General features: G+C 36.1%; 2 protein-coding genes across 5 annotated transcripts; one reads left to right on the forward strand and one right to left on the reverse strand.

Moving 5' to 3' along the window:
• Positions 1 to 8,850: 8,850 nt before the first annotated feature.
• On the forward strand, positions 8,851 to 11,286 carry LOC113301433 (histone deacetylase 2-like). Its single transcript, XM_026550211.1, has 11 exons — positions 8,851 to 9,069; positions 9,174 to 9,291; positions 9,379 to 9,441; positions 9,565 to 9,800; positions 9,931 to 9,995; positions 10,076 to 10,122; positions 10,236 to 10,280; positions 10,376 to 10,426; positions 10,547 to 10,633; positions 10,852 to 10,939; positions 11,041 to 11,286. The coding sequence occupies exons 1-11, from the start codon at positions 8,879 to 8,881 to the stop codon at positions 11,139 to 11,141; spliced, it is 1,092 nt and encodes a 363-aa protein (XP_026405996.1). The 5' UTR covers positions 8,851 to 8,878; the 3' UTR covers positions 11,142 to 11,286.
• Positions 11,287 to 17,268: 5,982 nt separating this feature from the next.
• Positions 17,269 to 19,934, reverse strand: LOC113303807 (cullin-1-like). Of its 4 annotated transcripts, none has more exons than XM_026552886.1 (3): positions 19,612 to 19,934; positions 19,034 to 19,194; positions 17,269 to 17,280 (listed from the first exon to the last, which is right to left on the reverse strand). In XM_026552886.1, exons 1-2 carry the CDS (start codon positions 19,890 to 19,892, stop codon positions 19,080 to 19,082), a joined length of 396 nt encoding a protein of 131 aa, XP_026408671.1. In that variant the 5' UTR covers positions 19,893 to 19,934; the 3' UTR covers positions 17,269 to 17,280; positions 19,034 to 19,079. The 4 variants fall into 4 exon arrangements, 3 of the variants coding, with proteins under 3 accessions (XP_026408671.1, XP_026408670.1, XP_026408669.1); XM_026552885.1 differs by lacking the exon at positions 17,269 to 17,280 and adding an exon at positions 17,687 to 17,955; XR_003337778.1 differs by lacking the exon at positions 17,269 to 17,280 and having other exon boundaries at positions 18,898 to 19,194; positions 19,349 to 19,934.
• Positions 19,935 to 20,290: the final 356 nt, after the last annotated feature.

A 20,290-nucleotide genomic window follows, 5' to 3' on the forward strand; every position in this document is an offset into this window, starting at 1 on the left:
CTTTTCTGGAATACACAAAATTCTACAATTTTGCGTGACATATTTGTATGTCTGCTCCTCTGAACAAATTTTGTTGAGTATTCTGAATCAGATTTCTTATAATGAAGAGACTCATTATTCATAGAGTGAATAAAGTTTATGAATAATAATTCATCAAATTCTCATTGAAGATACTGACTTCTTTCTGAGTTATTATGTTTGGAAATTTCTTTAAAACACTCTAGATATTTTAGAAATATGTCGACTTCATTTTGAACCTTGTTACTGTCATCTAGAATCTTACGAGTTCTAAAAAGATATTCATTTTCCTTGTTTCATAAATCTTGATTTAATTTGATAACTCAGCAAGTTGTTTTTCTAGTTCATTAAACTCAATCTTTCTGTTGACTATACTTGAAGGTTCCTCTGTGAGTTTGAGATATAGTCGGCATTCATCAACAGTTCAAAGTTCTTTGGAATGAAAAGATTCAAAAATTTATTTGTTTGTTTCTTCCATCACAGACAAGTATCACAAATATTGATAATACGTTATTTCTTATAGGATGGATCACACAAATCAAAGATTGTTAGATCTTATTATGTTTGCCTGATCTGATACTAGCTGAAATGATAATGATACCAAGTGCGCCATAATATTTTCTATATAAACCTACACAGAAACATCTTGTATAATCTTAAAATGAAAAAATAAATGTCAAAAAACTATTTCAACAAGATGTACACTTGGTACAGATTGTAAGTTCAAAACTGAACCAATCTATGGGATTGTACCAAGTGTCTGATTAACGTACAGGTATATTTAATTTAATTATAAAGACAAAAAATATAACTCATAAGTAAAGTAGAACACATAGACAAAAAAAATTTTATAAACGAGGATAATTGTAAGGCACAAAAACCCTAGTCTAGTTTTTAATACTCCCGGAATTAAGTCGCTATAAGAATTGACTACTGGAACTTCATATAGTTGAGACCAGGTAAACTACCAATATACTCATTTCCTATAGTATCCCTGCACCTACAACCAATATGGTATATGCACGTGAATCCCAAGATTAAGTCAACTATTTCAAGTTGCTTCACCTGCTGTAAAGACTTCAGCAACTCAAATCCTTTTGTCGTAATGCGAAACATTAAAGGACCAACCTCTTTCAGTAGCCTCTCTATCATTCTCAAAAAACTAATCAGAGATAAGTTGAGTATAGAGGATCTTCCATTTAATCAATATAAACTCCTTTGTCGGTCGCAGATCAACTAAGACAAAGACTATCGAAATAATCAATCTTAGTTTATAAATTATCAACGTAATATCTCAAAAGAGAAATAAACAGATAACTTGTTGATTGATACAACAAGCCCAACGTTTATCAATATAAACTGTTTGTTGGATCTCAGTCAATCGACTGTGCAAGAAGTATCACAAAGATCAGAATACCAAAAATAAAATCTTCTAGTCTTGAATCTTTAATCTTCAAAGTACCTGCACTAACAACTTGATTCTCACTAATGATCGATCACATACATAACGAAATCTATTAACAGTGGATGGTCACTAGTTTTATCTTCAGATCTTGAACCAATATGATATTTCTGAAATAGTCAATCCTTCAACTATTCCAAATGACCTTACATCTGAAGAGAAGGATCACAGAATAAACAAACTATATCTATCACGGTTCAACCTTAGTCGATAAAATTAGTAGTCGAAAACTAAAATAACAAAACGACTTAGTTTCCTACCAATGGTACTACTAAAAGCTTGTTGATCCCCAAGAAGACTTTAAACGAAGACCACGTAAGAGATTTCACCAAATTAGGATATTGTTCTCTCTCGATGAGTATGTGAATTACAGTGGGATTCCCACACAAATAGTTAGTCAGTGTGTTATTGGATGATTACTAAGAAAATAAGCTCTACTATTTATAGTGTAAAAATCAAGTCTTGTTTGGAAAACAAGGAATTACCAAATCCTAAAATATTAAAGATATGCAATAAATGTTTATTTTCGATTTGTCAAGATTCCAACTGTAAACTAACTGACATACCGAAATCTCTTTTGGATGATAACTAATATTAGCTAGCATATAACATATACTTTATTAATATTGCAACAAGAAATATGTTATTATTTAGGATATGAAAAACATATAATTCCGAATATCTAAAAGATATTAGAATATTTCGGTTCGAGATCTGGCCTTGAGTATCAAGGAAAATACTTGAACATTAAGTAATAAGAGTATTGATGGGTAAAAACGATTTACTAGTTTTGAGTAAAAGTGAAAAGTTATGGAGTAGGCGAATTCTCGATTAATCAAATCGTCTAAAACCTTTAACAGATGCACTGCATGGGAGTACTTTGAGTTCGATAGACCAATCTGTAAGGCTCTGGCCTAAACCGAGAAGGGTTGGAGTCAATTCGGTTATAAAGGAAGGATAAGGGTCGATCTATAGGTAGGGAAGATGATAATGTGTGAGATCAATTGTGATTTAAGGATTGTGGATGTGTTGAATTATTTTTGTTAGGCCTGGAGAAAATCTTCTGATAACGATGGACTGTCGTAAGTTTGGTTTATTTCTTAGTTCTGATTAGTTCGGTTTTTGCTTGATTGTCTGTATCATTAGGTTGAGGAGCTTATTAATTTGATGCAGAAATGGTTAACGTATTGATTTTCAGCAAATGTGATGGTTGATGAGGAGTGAAAGAGTGGGGAAATGGGAAATCGTGATTGAACCAGTTTCGCATTAATTGCAAGGGAGACTTGGTTGATTGTACACCCACTACTTCAGTTACTCCTTTAACTGCTACATGACTTACTCAAATTTCTCATTGTGGATGTAGTGTTACATCGCACGTGATGCAGGCCACCAATTTCTTGGATACCCTTACTGAACAAGATACCAAAGTAATCACATTTGATCTCTTTTCTAAAAGAAGAATATTTTTTTTAAGTTAGTCTTTCATACATTTAAAATCCACAATAGTGGCCTTGGAAAAAATAATAAACAATCATCAGTAGAAAAAAAAATGAGTAACAATAGGAGCATTTCTAGAGACTTTGATACCTTGAAAAGAGATTTTTCTAGTAAGTTACTCTACGTCGGCATTCAAGGCCCAGAGCATTGATTATACAAATAAGGTAAATGATTTGTTTTTCTTAGACCTCTCTCAAGCCTAATAAGTCCAATGGGGACACCATTCAATAAAACTGATTAAGGGCTAAAAGAAATACAGTAAATTATCATACTAATTCATCGATTCCAAAGGTCTAGTTTTTCAGAACCTTTCCAAGAAAGTTACATTCAAGTTTATCATACGATGTAGATGTCTCTAACTTAATGGCTACAAGATCATCCTTACCCTTAAAGTGATTAACATCATAGACTACCTCATTGGCTAACATAATATTGTCATTTATATTACTTTTAGTAACAAAACCCTCTAATTCTGAGAAATACGACTATCCACATAAATGGTTTAAGTCTATTAGATAAAGTTTTAGACCTGATTTTATAAATAAATTTACAAAGACCAGTAGGTTCAAATTAAAAGACCAAGTATGATGTATGCATTTTTGGAACGAGGAATATATATTAACGTGGTTCAGAATTTTTCCACGTTATAGTCTTAAAGCAGGTTTGAGTCATCTCAATCACAGAATCCCTATAATGTTTCAATGCTTCACGTATAGGAGTTTGGTAAAACCATCAGGCTTTGGAGATTTTTGCCTCCCTTTGAAGCATAACATTCTTAATCTCCATAACATAAAGGGAAATATTAAGGAGGTCATTTTCCTTAGAGGAAAATTTGTTAGGAAGATCCTCAAGAATCCAATCATGGAATTGTTGGGGATCTAGAAGATTATGAGAGAAGGGAAGTTCCAATGTTATCCTTACCAGTGTGTTGAAATTAGTCTCACATCGTATGTGTTATTTATGATCTTGTGGTTATAATCCTGGAGCAACCCTAGCCTTGTAAGCCGGTTTTCGAGGTTAGTTACGCCCATCAACTTCAATACAGTATTATAAGAAAAAAAATCCCAAACATTGGATTGGTGCCTTTCAAGCAATTTGATACCCTTATTATTAATGTTGAGATGGGTGTCTTTAACATAGCTCGCGAATTGGGGTGCGATGGAGTTTATTAGGGGATCTTTTAATTTTATGGGGAATTAGCTTAATAAGGAGTGTCCTAAGGAATGTAGATATAATTTTTCTTATGTCAAATTATAATCCTACCCTTATCCCTCACACTAAACCAAGAATATGTTATTGATTCATTCATATTTCATTTCCTTTTCCCACAAATTTGTTATTTTCAGTTACAAATCACAAATTACAATACAATCGTCAAATTCAATTACAATTACCTTGCGGATAGTATTTGGTATTCTATCTTTCCAATTGTTCTTGATCAATGCATATCTATCAATATTAATGTTTCACTAATCAACTGAATTCTGCTTTTGACGATATCATGCAAAAAGTACTATTAATAGATCAGGCACATGTGTCGCATGTGAATATCTCTAGAAGGAAAGTTGCATGTATGTTTTGTCCCTCAGAGATATAGAATTCAGCAAATTTGACTTCATTTTATTTTTACTTTTTTGTTATATGTTGGAACACTATAATAAAAAGGTCCCAAGAAAAGTCGATTTCTTAATAATAATAGAGACTTTCACTCTATTAATTTCAATGCACAAGTTTGTCTCAGGATAAGTCTTATGGGCTAGATTAACTAAAAAGTGTTGCAATTCAAAAAAAAAGTTGTCTATTTGTTAATACTAGTTCTCTCTCCTAACATTTGCTCGCATATGAATTAGAAGCAAGATAGTTGCGCTGAATGGTTCAGCGCCACACAAATCACCTTTTCGCGGAATGGTTCATCACATCCAGATTTATTTTTTGATCTGACATCTGAGATTGGTTGCATTGAACCATTCAGCGCTGGGCGTTGTTTGATTCTGCGTCTAGCATGCTAGATTATCACTGCCATAGGACTTAGGAGGTTGTCGTAGCTGACGTGGAATGCTAAGGCTAAGTCCTATGGGCTAGATTGAGCTGCTAGATTAGCAGAAAAGTGTTGCAATTCAAAAAAAAAAGTGTTGTCTATTTGTTAACACTAGTTCTTTCTCCTAACATTTGCTCGCACTTGAACTAGCAGCGAGATAGTAGCGTAAAATCACCTTTTCGCTGAATAGTTCAGCGCTGGGAGATTTATTTTTTGATCTGACGGCTGAGATTGGTTGTGCTGAACCAAACAACGTTGGACGCTAATGTGGACTGCTAATCTAGATGCTAGATTAGCACTTCCATAGTACACAGGAGGTTGTCCTAGCTGACGTGGACTGCTAATCTAGCAGCTAGATTAGCACATCATAGGACTTATCCTAATCTAGCTGCTAGATTAGCACACCAGAAGACTTAGCCCCAACCAAAATGATTTTTCTAAGCATAAAGTAAAAAATGACGAAAAAAAATAAAAAATGATGGCAGAAATTTCTTACCCTAAAGGTGCGGTGATAGTCGAACTCAGCAAAAAGGTGACAACCATGTGCGAGTTGGACTCAGCTCCACAAGGTGACAACCATGGAAGAATTTTTTTTGGGAAAGGCAATATCATTCAGAAAAGAAAATAAAAAATGATGAAAAATCACTGAAGTATTACAACTAGGTCATGATAGAGATTTCAGGCCACATGCAAGATGTAATTTTTCATTTAGATGTTGTCGCAAATTCTAGGTCCAGGTGTTAAATTTATGATATGGACAGATTTTGAGTCGCATAGCGAAATTGTTAAATACAAATTCAGATTTTAGATCTAACAATTTTGAGTAACAAAGCATTATGTTGGTCACTTTATAAGCTTTTAAATTTTGAGGCATGATTGATCTTTTCGTAAAAACTAGATTGTTAGGCACACGCGATGCGCATGTTGGAATCGTTCACCGAGCAAAATTAGAAAATGGTAAATCGAATTATATTTATCAAATTACCTAAATGTCATCTATTTGATTATTAGATGTGTAGAAAAAAAAACTATGCAGCGAGGGCGAAATTGGAAAAACTAAATATCCAGCTTCAAGGTACTTTTTCATGTACAACTAAATTATTATAAGTGGGATCCACTCTCACATGGCCCGCTTCCTCTCCTGATTTATTTGTTAATTTACTGATTCACCTTTACTTAATTTAGTAGATATTATTGACAAAGCTTAAAATTGGCAATTTTGGAAACTCCAAATTTGTTGCTTCATACAGTGCCTAAGGGGTGTTCCCTTTATATAATAGAATAGATATTTAGATTCGAAACTCTAAGCAAATTAGAGTCATGAGACCGATGTTGGATCACCTAATAATCTTGGATTTAAGTGAATTTGTTTTTTACAACAATAGATACTAGATGAGGATGTAGAAGTTTGACCATTGAACAAATAATGGTGGCGGGAAGATGTTCGATAATTGACAACACTGTAATATAAATTTTAGGTCATTGACAAAATTTTAAGTCGTAAGATTTCAGGTTACTAAATAAGTTGTGGTCAGGACTAGAGCTGGCAAACAAGCTGAAACCCGCGGGTTAACCCGTGCCCGACCCGTAAAAACCCGAACCCGGCTCGGCTGGTTTTTAAACAAGCCGGGTTCGGGTTGGAGAAATGCTGGCTTGTGAATAAACGGGTTAACCCGTCCCGGACCGTGAAACCGCGGGTACAACCCGTAAACCCGTCCACAATAACTAATTAGTAATTTTTTTATAATCCTGTCCGTCAGATTATCTAGGGTTAATCACATCCACACTATTAAGGTATAAAAGGAGAAACCCTAAAACTAAATGAAGAGATATCTTTTTTTTTTATCTCTCTTTTTTCTTCTTCTGCTCTTTCTTTTCTGGTTTTTCTTTTCTCTATCTTCATCACTATCTTCATCATTTGCTGACGATTTACGGCCTCCTGCTATAAACCCAGATCTTAGTTGCACTGATTTTGCTATTACTCTCCCTGATTTCATTATATCCGCTGGTGGATCCATTAATCTTGATTTCACTGTCTTAGACCTCAAAAAAGTAGTTGAGTTCTTCTTAGATGAATAATTTGAGTTCCTCTTAAAAGAATCATTTGAAGCACGTCTTACAAATTCATCAGTACCTCCTCCTCCTCCTCCAAATTGAGGAGACTCACTATTCCGATTTCTAATTTGTTGTGGTGGCTGTAAATTTTATTGATTGTTGTTGGTAATTTTCATGATCAATAGACATTCCTTTACTACTTCTTCTTCTAACAGGCTGCGGAGGAATGATTTGTGGAGCTGTTTTGATTAATGCAGGAGAATCACTTTTTGGTGGTAGTGGTGGTAAACTTGAGTTGTTTTTATGCTCATTAACAAGTTCATCCATCTCCAAATCCATATCTAATGAAACTTCACCAGAAGCTCTCTGTAGATTTAAGAGTTAGATTAGTAATATGCTGGGATGAAGATGGGTTTGCGTTTTTGTTGTTGTTGATTAATGTTGCAGATTAGTGGTAGTGATAACGAGAAGATTTATGAATGAAATTGAGATGCAGGTGATGAAAGTGGTGGATGTGAATTGATTTTAGGTTAGAAACGATAATCCTAGGTTAGGGTTTGATTCTTTACTCTTTTTCACAGTAGACTAGAGAACTTATAATTTTGTTTTTTTTCTATGTAATCCTATGTTTTAGTATTATCCCCAAGTTATGTTCTGTGGTTTGGTGACTTTGGTCTCTGTTTTGTCACAAATTAACTTAATGAAATTATAATTTTATTTTTAATTAAACAAGTCGGGTTAACTCGTGAACCCGCAAGCTTTACCCGTTACGGGTGCGGGTTGAAGAAATGATCACCCGTGAAGAATATCGACCCGCGGGTTTTAACCCGTGTTAACCCGAACCCGTGTAACCCGTAACAAGCCAGCCCCGGCCCGCCCGTTTGCCAGCTCTAGTCAGGACGATATCTACAAAAATAAAATAAAAAATTTGAGTTACAACATTTAGTCTTTAGATGTATTATCGGTTACTTTTCATCTCATTTTACGACTCTTTGAATGAATGCCTTTGTTTATGTAAGTACACAGAAAGTATATCGTCTGTTGTTTTCTTTATTCACAGCCTATACGGCGGATAGCTTTATATTTCCTAGATCTTCCCTTGATTTTTTAAAGATATCTTAAACTATTGTCGATGATATGTGTTAAACACCTTGATCCTTGTTTTGCTTTATAGTAAAATTTACAGTTTACTCCAATATCTCACAGTTTCCAATTTCCAACACAACTAATATGTTTGTCAGTGTCTCAAATTAGCCAAACATCATCGATGTTACTTACTCTTGGTTCCGTAATTAGGAAATTTCGTCCATAAGTTCAGCCTTTTATATCAGCTATCTGATACAGATTTTCACTTATTTTACATGTTGTATTCGTAATCGACTCATTTTCCATGAATCATTTAGCACACATGATCCCTGAATGTAAAGTGAAGGCGCACACCAGATGTGCATTTCTTACCTTATAAGTAGTACAATTTACTTGCTGTTATATCGAAATGATGTAACTTCTTGACGGTTTGTCAACAAAAATTTAGTCATTAGACCAGTTGAATATATCCAACAGGACCGCACGTCACCAGATCAACCGTTATCTGCTGCTCATGACATGACACCTCCTGCCATCCCCTTGCTTCCTACCGTCAACGCCTTCAAAAGGTCAACGAACAATGCCATTGACCATTTCCGTGCACACCCCTTTCCTTTTCTTTTTTCTTTTTTTGTTTTTTTTTTTTGTTTTGATCGGAACACCCCTTTTCTTAAATCCCACAAGAATCCTCTGTTTTACAATTCGATCACAGAGAAGATATTATGAGTACTTCATCTCCAACCAATGCAATCCCAGGACCAGGAGCTTCTTCTTCTCCCTCTTCTGAAGATGTTGAAACCATAAGAAAAAATCGAGTCCTTTCCAGTAAACTCTATTTTGATATTCCAATCACTAACGCACCTGTAATTTACTCTTCTTCTTATGATATCGCCTTCTTCGGCCTCGAGAAATTGTAAGTATTCACTCTCATTTATTATTAGTTTAGGGGAAATTGGGATGACAAATATATCTCCTCATTTGGGCTGAATTGGTTGTTGCTGTTTTTTGTTTGTATAGGCATCCATTTGATTCTTCAAAATGGGGCAGAATATGTCAGTTTCTTATAAAAGACGGTATATTGCAACAAAGTCAGATTGTCGAGCCTTTAGAAGCTTCAAATGATGATCTCCTAGTGGTAATTTTAACTCGATCTTCAGAACTCTTTGTCTAGAACTTAACTTACTGCAAAAGAGAAGAACTTACTTTGGGTATTTGCTAACAGGTACATACGGAATCATATTTGAGCAGTTTGACTAGCAGCTCTAACGTTTCTAAAATAATCGAGGTACGTGAAACTGCATATTATCTGAAGCTGTTGTGTTAGAATTAATGGAGCTAGTTATATCCATATGGAATCGAGATATAGTTTTCTCGAATGACTAGATTAATCGCTCTCGTGTTTCATTAGGTTCCACCTATTGCACTACTACCCCATTGGCTTGTGCGGCAAAAGGTTCTCTACCCATTTCGCAAGCAGGTAGGGGGAACTATTTTGGCAGCAAAGCTAGCGAAAGAACGGGGATGGGCAATTAATGTTGGTGGAGGGTTTCATCATTGCTGTGCAGATAAAGGAGGTGGATTCTGTGTCTATGCAGATATTTCTCTTTGCATTACCTTTGCATTTATGCGGTTAGATATTTCAAGGTACTTATCATCTTTGCAGTTTTCACAAAGTTCAATTAGAGGCCATGCTATCTTCTAAAAAAGTGTTGTCAGAGTCAATATCTATCAGTGGCTTCATCAAATTCTATTATTTGTCGGAAAATTTGTGCAGGGTGATGATTATTGATCTTGATGCGCACCAGGGAAATGGACATGAAATGGACTTTGGAAAAGATAGTAAGAGTCCTTTTAACTTTACGTTTTAAAGATGTTAATGGCTTTGTTCATGAATTTTGCTTATGATCGGATACCTGCAGGAAGAGTTTATACTCTGGACATGTACAATCCCGATATCTATCCCTTTGTAAGATATTCCTCATTGAATCATTATTGCATAAACTAGATTGAGTATTCTTCCTTTCATAAGTAAAATCAACTCCATTCTCTGTATGTGCGCTATACCTTCTGATACTTCAGGACTTCAAGGCAAGAGCTTACATTGATCAGAGTGTGAAAGTAAAGGTATATTGTTGCTACTTCCCGTTACACTGGCTTTTTTTTAACAAGCATTTATCCTACTCCATTCCTGACAAAATGTCGCTCTATGATGATCACAGAGTGGAACTTCAACAAATGTGTATTTGAAAAAATTAGATAAAGCACTTGAGGTATGGATGTCCTGGCAATCACCAACATTCTTGTTAATCAGCGACTGCAAAATATAAAGTACTTGCCTTTCAAATATGGACTTTGATGCTTGACATCCAGACTTTCAATGTCAATTCCAGGTTGCTGGGATATGCTTTAAACCTGAATTGATTGTGTACAATGCTGGCACTGACATCCTTGATGGTGACCCTCTGGGAGAGTTGAAGGTAATTGTGTTTGCTGCTCTCCACTTCTATAATACTTATCTTGCTAGTTACCAGTGATTCTCTTTTCTCACAACTAAATTTTTCAGATTCCCAGTATTAAAACTTTGCTACAGTTTGATTTCTAGCTTCCTTAAAGTGGCAAATACAAAACAAGATCGAAGATGAAATTCAGTAATTGCTAGATCTTGTGCCTAAATCATTACTATGATCACTTTCAGGTGAGCCCCGATGGAGTAGCAAGTAGAGATGAGAAGGTGTTCAGATTTGCCAAAGAAAAGAACATTCCTCTTGTTATGCTTACATCAGGTATCCCTTCACATTGATTTTCATCCAAAGATTGGATGCATTCTTTTTTTCATTTGGTGTCACTTCTTTTTCGTCAAACTAAAGTATGTGTTTGTTTACAGGTGGTTATATGAAATCAAGTGCTAAAGTTATCGCAGATTCATTGACGAACCTGTTAAATAAAGAGTTGATTGATTTGGCGACTCCTCCTTTGGGTACCTAAAAACAATATGTCCGTATTCATGGATTTTCTTGTGTGTACATATGTGAGACTGCAAAGGCAAATTATGCTTTTACCGTACTTTGGTTTGACTGATGTGTATAAATACAGCTCTAAAAAGCGCCGGATGATTCAATAACAAAATGTTTGTATACGACAGTAGTACTCAAAAAATGCAACACAAACTTTGCCAAAAAAACGATAGCGTAGACAGAGAAACAATCTTTGATTTTCAAGAGAGCCAGCTTCTTTGCCTGTGACCAGAAAACAAAATGACACTTAGGGAGTAGGTAATGCTGTGGAAACTTAAAAAGGTTGAAATGTTGAAAGAACAACACGAAAATAGTCTCATAATTCTTAACGTGCCAGGAGAAACTTTCATCTACCAAAACATTAAGTTTATATGGGAAAACAGAAGCAAACAAGGAAAATTCTGAGTGATTTGATACACCAGCTTTCTCCGGTAACTGGTCACCGGGATCAATGACACTGAGGCATGAACTAGATGGTTTGTCCGACTCACCTGGATCAATGACATTGAGGCATGAACCAGATGGTTTGCAGATTTCCAAAAGAATCAAAAAACAATTATCCGACCTACCGGATTCGAACCAGTGACCTAAGGATTATCTGCTAGAACTACAGTCCTCCGCTCTACCAACTGAGCTAACTGAGCTAAGGTCGCTTATGCTCATTTCCCAGGAATAAAAGTTTAAGTAATGAACTAAGAAAATAAAACCAAAAAGAATAATCCTCTTCAACTGCAGTACTGGATGGGCCCGATAATTGGGAGAATATTTTATCGGTGTTGAACAAAATCTAGTAGGTTTTGGTTTGCCAATTACACTTTCAAGGTAAAATGATATTTCCATCAAACCGTACCCACTTAACAACCATGGAATACACGTGTAAACTCTGGCTCACCCGCAATTTTTAATGCCTAGAGCGCACATTACCTACATCAATGCTGAAAATGCATCTCATATGCAGCAAGCTATTTCTCAAATTGAAGGAATTTCAGCTTCAACAGAAGCACTTAAACAACAGAAACAGAAACTTAGGTGCACAGTAGATTAGCTTTCTACTAAAAAAACCTGGCGTTTTTAGGGGCCACCCCAAAGGATTTAGGGGCCATGAATTTATACCCAGCCAAAGACTCTAGTTAAGGGGTACCCTATATGATATTGAAGTTACATAAATGCCCTTCTGGTAAAACTGTATAAAAACCAAATCAAAAACAATTCTACTCATTTCAACTCTTCTTCTTCCAGTTTCATATTATCTTCCGAATGTGGAAGAAAATTTTTTTTTCCTCGTTCAACCAAAACATCGCCGCGAATCGTAAAATCAAAACATCGTCGATTCGATTATAAAACAATGGATAAGAGAAATGAAACCCACAGACCTAGAACCAAAAATGTTGCTCGGGGTATCGATCCAAACATTGGAATTTTAGCAAGAAATAAAGAAATTCTTGCTGCAAAAGAAGAAGAACGCGAAGAACGCGAAGAACAAGTACCCGGCAATGTAGTCGGTGGTGGCGATTCCGAGACTCAAACACTTCGTCAACTTCAAATGGCCCCAATTAGGTAAGAATCTATCATTTTTGGGGTTTATTTCGCTTTAATTCGTCGAATCGAGAAAAAAAATTTCTAGGGTTTTCGGTTATTTATCCAGATTCGGACGATATGCATGCTCATTTACTTCCGAATGTAGTCTTGTTCTTCATTTTTCAAGAACATCAACAGTATTCGGGAGAAAGATTTGATGATTATCTGCCGAATATTGGTGGCCATATCTTCCTGGATACAAACTGCTAATAATCGGTAGTTTAATGAATTTTTTGGCTACCGAATATATTTAAGTAGACACAAAGTATTCGGAAGAACACTCACTACCGAATGTATATATTGAAAAAATCTCAAGGAAAAATCCCATTTTGGGGCCAGTATTTATTCGGAAGACAATATAATGTTTTATACCTCCGATTGTGTAGGATAAAATTTTAGAGTTTCTGAACTCCAGTTGATGAATATTCGGTTGTAAACATGTTTAGTTATATTCCGATTGTTTTTCATTCGAAAAAATATGTGTCTTTTTACTTCCGAATTTGTACATTCGGGTTATAGATGTGCACTTTGTCTTCCGATTGTATAGGATGAAAAATTTACAGCTTCTGAACTCCAATTGATGTATATTCGGTTGCAAATATGTTTAGTTATCTTCCGATTGTTTTGTATTCGGGAACAATATGTGTATTCTTACGTCCGAATGTGTACATTCGGGTTATATTTCCATACTTTGTCTTCCGATTGTATAGTTTGTAAATATTGTTCCTTTCTTTGTTGTTTAGACAAAGTCGAGAAGGGAGGAAGAAAGTGACAGCTAGTGCTAGGAGGCAAAGGAGTGCCAAAGATAATTCAGGTGCTCAACAAAGCGAACAAGAACAAAGCAGTCAACAAGGAGTGCAACCAACTGTTGAACAACAAGGCAGTGAACAAGGGGTGCGACCAAGTGTTGAACAAGCCGCTCAACAAAGTGCAGGACCAAGTGTTGAACCAGTTGATCCAGTGGCAAGAGTAGAAGAAGAAGGACAACCAAGTGGTACCCAAAAAGCCAAAAAAGGAAAAGATGTTGTAAGGAAGGATATTGCTAAGAAAGCATCACATCTTGTCCCTCAGCACTTGAAGAAGAAGGGTATTCCAGCAGGCACAATCCTTGGACTACCAGCGGATGGAGGAAAATTGCTATTTGGATACAAAGACTCATGGGCCAGAGAAATATATGAAACCGAGGTAATAAAATTACTATTTTTTATTAATGTATTGTCTGTGTTATATCGTAATACTTGTATTAAGGATTTTTTTATAGGATCATCAAGATGCGGTCCGTCTACTCAAACCTACTGGCGCACCAACAAAAATGCTTGCGTGGCCTTTATCCAGTGAATGTGAAAGGTTCAAGACAATTGTCGCCAACTCAGGGTTAGCTAATGCCGCCGAGAATTCATTGTTGGAACATGATCTTGTGGCCATATCGGCGTTCGTGGAGAGAATGTATCCTGAGACCGATACTTTCCATATGCCGTTTGGGAAGATGACGATCACCCCGGATGATGTTGTGCAGATTCTTAACCTTCCCGACCAAGGCACAGCTGTGAAGTTTAACTACACAAAGCAGTTAAGTTGGGCACAACTTTATTCTCTAACTAACAAGTGCTTAGGTTGGGATGAAGCTGCACTCGAGCTTCATCGAGCGCTGAAGCTGCTCCAACTGAAGCTGCTCCAACTGAAGGTGCTCAAACCCGTGGTCGTGCAGGACTGGGAGGTAGTCACGGTCGTAAAGTAAAAAAGAGCAGATAAATGACAATGATTTTTGTTGTACATTCGGAAATTTGTTTGGGTAACTAAGTTAGACAAGTTCAAATGACAATGATTTGTGTGGTATATTCGGAAGTTTTGGTAACTAATTTAACTTCCGATTATTTCAAAGACAAAATTTGAAAAGTATAAGTTTTTCCAAATTCTGATTTTTGGGCCATCGTACATTCGGAACTTTACAAAAAACCTATCCTCCGAATATCACAAGTTCAAAACAAACCACGCCATGGCTCCAGGTGGTTCCAATGGCCAATATTGAAGGTTAGACATCCCATATTCGGAAGTTTTGGTAACTAATTTAACTTCCGATTATTTCAAAGACAAAATTTGAAAAGTATAAGTTTTTCCAAATTCTGATTTTTGGGCCATCGTACATTCGGAACTTTACAAAAAACCTATCCTCTGAATATCACAAGTTCGAAACAAACCACGCCATGGCTCCAGGTGGTTCAAAGGGCCAATATTGAAGGTTAGACAGCCCATATTCGGAAGTTTTGGTAACTAATTTAACTTCCGATTATTTCAAAGACAAAATTTGAAAAGTATAAGTTTTTCCAAATTCTGATTTTTGGGCCATCGTACATTCGGAACTTTACAAAAAACCTATCCTCCGAATATCACAAGTTCCAAACAAACCACGCCATGGCTCCAGGTGGTTCCAAGGGCCAATATTGAAGGTTAGACAGCCCATATTCGGAAGTTTTGGTAACTAATTTAACTTCCGATTATTTCAAAGACAAAATTTGAAAAGTATAAGTTTTTCCAAATTCTGATTTTTGGGCCATCGTACATTCGGAACTTTACAAAAAACCTATCCTCCGAATATCACAAGTTCGAAACAAACCACGCCATGGCTCCAGGTGGTTCAAAGGGCCAATATTGAAGGTTAGACAGCCCATATTCTGAAGTTTTGGTAACTAATTTAACTTCCGATTATTTCAAAGACAAAATTTGAAAAGTATAAGTTTTTCCAAATTCTGATTTTTGGGCCATCGTACATTCGGAACTTTACAAAAAACCTATCCTCCGAATATCACAAGTTCCAAACAAACCACGCCATGGCTCCAGGTGGTTCCAAGGGCCAATATTGAAGGTTAGACAGCCCATATTCGGAAGTTTTGGTAACTAATTTAACTTCCGATTATTTCAAAGACAAAATTTGAAAAGTATAAGTTTTTCCAAATTCTGATTTTTGGGCCATCGTACATTCGGAACTTTACAAAAAACCTATCCTCCGAATATCACAAGTACAAAAAAAATTGTTTCCTGGAACCAAACAACACCATAATCGGAAAGAAAGTTGACTCATAACATAACCGAATATTACAATCGGTAGATTGTTTAACAAAATAATCTACCGATTTCGTATAATCGGCTAGGTTTTTTATTAATAATACTCCGATTACATCCATTACATAAAGTTTAAACGGCCTTAACCTTACAATTTCGTCAAAAGCACCTAAATCCATACTCCTAATTGACCATAAAAATATTAAAACAGATCATAACTTCCAGTGACCATAGAAATTGTCCCTCTTGATTTTGTAGCATCCTTCATGTTCAAATCGTTTCCTGTAGAGGTCCACATACCGGCGATCCGCAAGATTTCTCTGAAATTACGAATGAGTAACAAGTTAGTACTAACTTTTGTTAATGTGAGTTGGAGTTACAGAGATACTTACTCGTTTTTCATACGTCCACCAAGGAAAAGCGTTCCTAACAAACCGTTCCTCATCTTCAAGTTTGTCAATCTCCTTATCGAGCGCATTCTTTCTCATCTTAATGTCATTGGATGATCTTCGAATTCGATTACCATCTAAGGCCTCAAATACCATTAAGATACGGTTCCATATCTGCTCTTCGGATTCCGATTTGTGGAGCTTGTGAACACGATCATGAGCAGTTACCACAACCCACGCTCTATAAATAGCACAATCTTCTTCTTCGGCAAAAGCAATATCCATGTTTTTTGTTATGAAAATTAAAACTGAAGAGAGGAAAGAGTTTGGTGCAATTGGGGTGATAGATATGAATTTCTTCATATAGGTTTAGGGTCCAACGGCTCTTTTTGTTTTTCCCAAAAACTCCAACGGCTAATTTGACGAAAGTTGAATGTGGAGAAACCAATAATCGGTAGGTATTGGATTTAGTATATCTACCGATTATGGTAGCTTTCAAAATTTGAATTTGCGGCAACTTATAATCGGTAGGTTTTGTAATATATTTAACTCCCGATTAACGCTGAATCCAAAACACGAACCAAGAAATACTGCACCGACTACAATCGGAAGTATGGGAAATATTTTGGCTTCCGATTGTATTCGGAGGGTAACAATATTATCATATCCTCCGAATATATAAGGGTAATTTCGCCATTACGAATTACGCGAGATAAGGGCTGGCTACATTTTCCCTTTGGGTGACCTTTTTTGTTTTATTGTTGGCCCCTAAATCCTTTTGAGTGGCCCCTAAAAACGCCAGGTAAAAAAACATGCATTTCTACTAAAAAAATATATATTTTTACAGAAAGAAAGATTGTCAAATATTACTGTTTGCTGTAAAATGCAAATAAGTGACATTTTTTGTGATTCCCAACGGGTTTTTTTCAAAAATTAAAGAAGCATATCCAACAGAAACATTCCAGAAGAGATCTAGTGCTATTCCTTTGGATGAAACCAGTGACTACAATCTTAATTGTAACACAGAAATTGCTCGCTTGAACAATGTGAGCAGAATTACTAATAGGGCTGCGGCAAAGTTGGCTGCAATGATAACAGAACGAAGAGTCCTCAAACATGGAGGAGCTGAAATCATAGTAATCTGGTAAGACAGCTCACAGTAAGAGAGGACTAAAATCTACATCCTACTATAATAATTCGGCACAATCCAGCTATCCTCTCTGGATAAAGAATCGCTTGACCACAAAACTTTGGCAATCAACAAGACAAATGTATCTACGATTTCCAAAAGCAAAAACAAATCCTAGTAGGGCTGCTGCAAGCTTGGCAGCAATTTGTAATAGATCGAAGAGTCCTCAAACATGGAGACGTTTGCAATCATAGTAATCTGGTAAGACAGCTCACAGTAGGAGAGGACCAAAATCTAAATCCTACCATAAACATTCGGTACAATCCTGCTATCCTCTCTGGAAGCAGAATTGCTCGACCAGGAAATCAACAAGACAAATGTATCTACGATTTCCAAAAGCAAAAACAAATCCTATCTAATAAACCAATTTAACAAACTAAGAAGGCTTACTTACAGTAGGTCTACATAAACTGTGGCAAACTGACACTCAAGCATACACAACTATCCATCACATTGTCCATATATGAGAGGTGACACAATTGTCAAACAAAGGGTTGATTGATTTGGCGACTCCTTTTGGGAACCTAAAAACCATATTCATGAACTTTTTCCCATGTACATATGTGAGACTGCAGAGGAAAATTGTACTTTCTGTGTTAGTACTTTGGTTTGCACTAATGAATAAATACAGTTCTAGGCCAGCCAAATGATTCGATAACAAAATGGTTGTATAAGACAGTAGTACTCAAATTACTGCATGGAGTCATTTGATATGTATGGTTCACATTGAAGTACAGCGAGGGAGAAATAAATGACTTCGAGGTTAACATAAACTTAAACGGCATTTGACTACAAGTCAAATCCTCCACAAAATTTCATCTAAACTTAATGCTCAGAAGATCTATCTCTATAACAATCATACTATTGTCTGAAGTTTATCATCCTATAAATGGAGCAAGTGAATTTCTCCATATCAACAGTGTATTCAATACTTGAACTGGATAAGAATGTTGTCAAAATTCGTAGCGAAAATAACATGTTCTCAAGAAGATAAGTTGCATCAACAAACCACTGAAGCATATAGGTTCTAGTTTGTTGAGTTTTCTCATTAAGCGAATAGATCATGCATTGATTTCAACCAAACAAGAATAAACAAAACGCAGTCATGTTTAACCAAACAATCAAGAACAGCATTAGCTTAACAGTTTAGCTGTGCCGAAGTGACAGCTCGAAATAAAGTGGTTAACCATTTAACATTTACTGTTGCAGAGTAAATAGACATGCTAATCACACATAAACAATCAATAAACATCTCAACCAACCAACATAAAGAAACAAAGGAAATCGTTGACCCATAGCATGCACATTCAGACTACAACTGGCTACACCTAGGTGATAAGGCCTTAATTGTTCTTCCAATTAACATAGGAAAGGTGAGGGCACTGAGGGGGAGTATCCCACTTCCTATATCAAGGGTTATAAGGCATACATAAGTATATAACTAACAACAAAATGGTCAGGTAAGTCAAGATTGAGTTATCGTATATGACTAACAACACATAGAACCAAAGTAAACAAGACAACATTCATAAAAAAACTCTTAACCGTAACATCAAAACCAATGATCCATGTTGACTAATTAACGACAATAAACAGCAGTTATTCATAGTCATCTAAAATGCCTCCCTATACATCATTGTTACTTACCTTTGCATCTTCTAAATATTAGATCAGTCAGTACATCCTCCAGAGATCACCAGGTTAAATCGCTATCACTAGCGTCAGATTGCACCTCCTTTTCAAGAATTTGTTGGGAGCTTTCAGGCAGCACCTGACTTGGAACTTGTTTCAACAACTTCTCCTCAGTACTGAAATGCAAATAGTGAGAAACCTTAGCCTTCTCCCTTTGAAAACATTCTACAACCGTAATCCCATTAGAACCTTTCCGAGTATAATAATCAACCATGTCAGTTACAAATGCAGATTCAAAATCATTAACATAACAATCCAGCTTATCTTTACCATTCTCATTCCCAATTTCAACAAACACCTCCAAGACATCCTTGACCAAAGTCCTATCAATTTCATTTCCGTCTCGTTATTGATTAATCAATGCAATAACAGCATCCCTAACTTTCAGTTTCATCTTCCGATACACAATTTTACGAAAGCAACCAAACCCAATATCTTTCAAAGAAGGAAGTCTCATTCGAGGAATATAATAGCGATCAAGATAATTGAAATAGCGAGAAAGCTTAGTTACCATAACCTTATGATTAGCCCACCTCTTGACAAATTCTTGCAACATAGACACATCATCATTCTTCTTCTCTTGAATGGCTGGTAAAACTTTTGATTTCAAGTATTCCTCATAAACACCTTCGTATCTACTGTAAAGCCCTTTGCATTCATCAAAAGGAGGGCTCTGTTTGCACATAGTGTAAACTGTTGAGTAGATTGAACCGTAGTTTGGTGAATCAGGAACACCTTCAAGAGTATTAATCAGCTTTGACATCTCATTCTGAATGATCGGCCATCCTTCTTGCAGACGAAGGTTGCTTCCCATTTGTGCCCTAACTAACTCTTAACACTCGGAGTCTCGGTCAAAGTAAAGTGAGGGTGAAGACGAGAAGAGGAGTCAGTGAAGTTGTTTTTATAGGAAATCAAAGGAGGACTCATCTAAAGGCCCGGGCCAAAACCATCACTCGGTCATTTGTCGAGTCTTATGACAAATGACCGAGAGTGCCCACAAAGCATTGTTCCCAAAACATCATAAACACATTATAAGATTTGCATATGGTCACACTCACATACAAAAATGAAAGAATGGTGTGAAAAAATGTGTCAATGTCATGATGCATTAACTAACTCTCTCGAGCAGTGTTCAGATGGTTGCGAGTGAAATACATTCAATCCAGTTCCTTCAAGGCTTCAACATAAGTGTTTTTTAATAAGGAGACCCAG

This window comes from Papaver somniferum, chromosome 8 (genome assembly GCF_003573695.1).
Source record: "Papaver somniferum cultivar HN1 chromosome 8, ASM357369v1, whole genome shotgun sequence".
Classification (NCBI taxonomy): domain Eukaryota; kingdom Viridiplantae; phylum Streptophyta; class Magnoliopsida; order Ranunculales; family Papaveraceae; genus Papaver; species Papaver somniferum.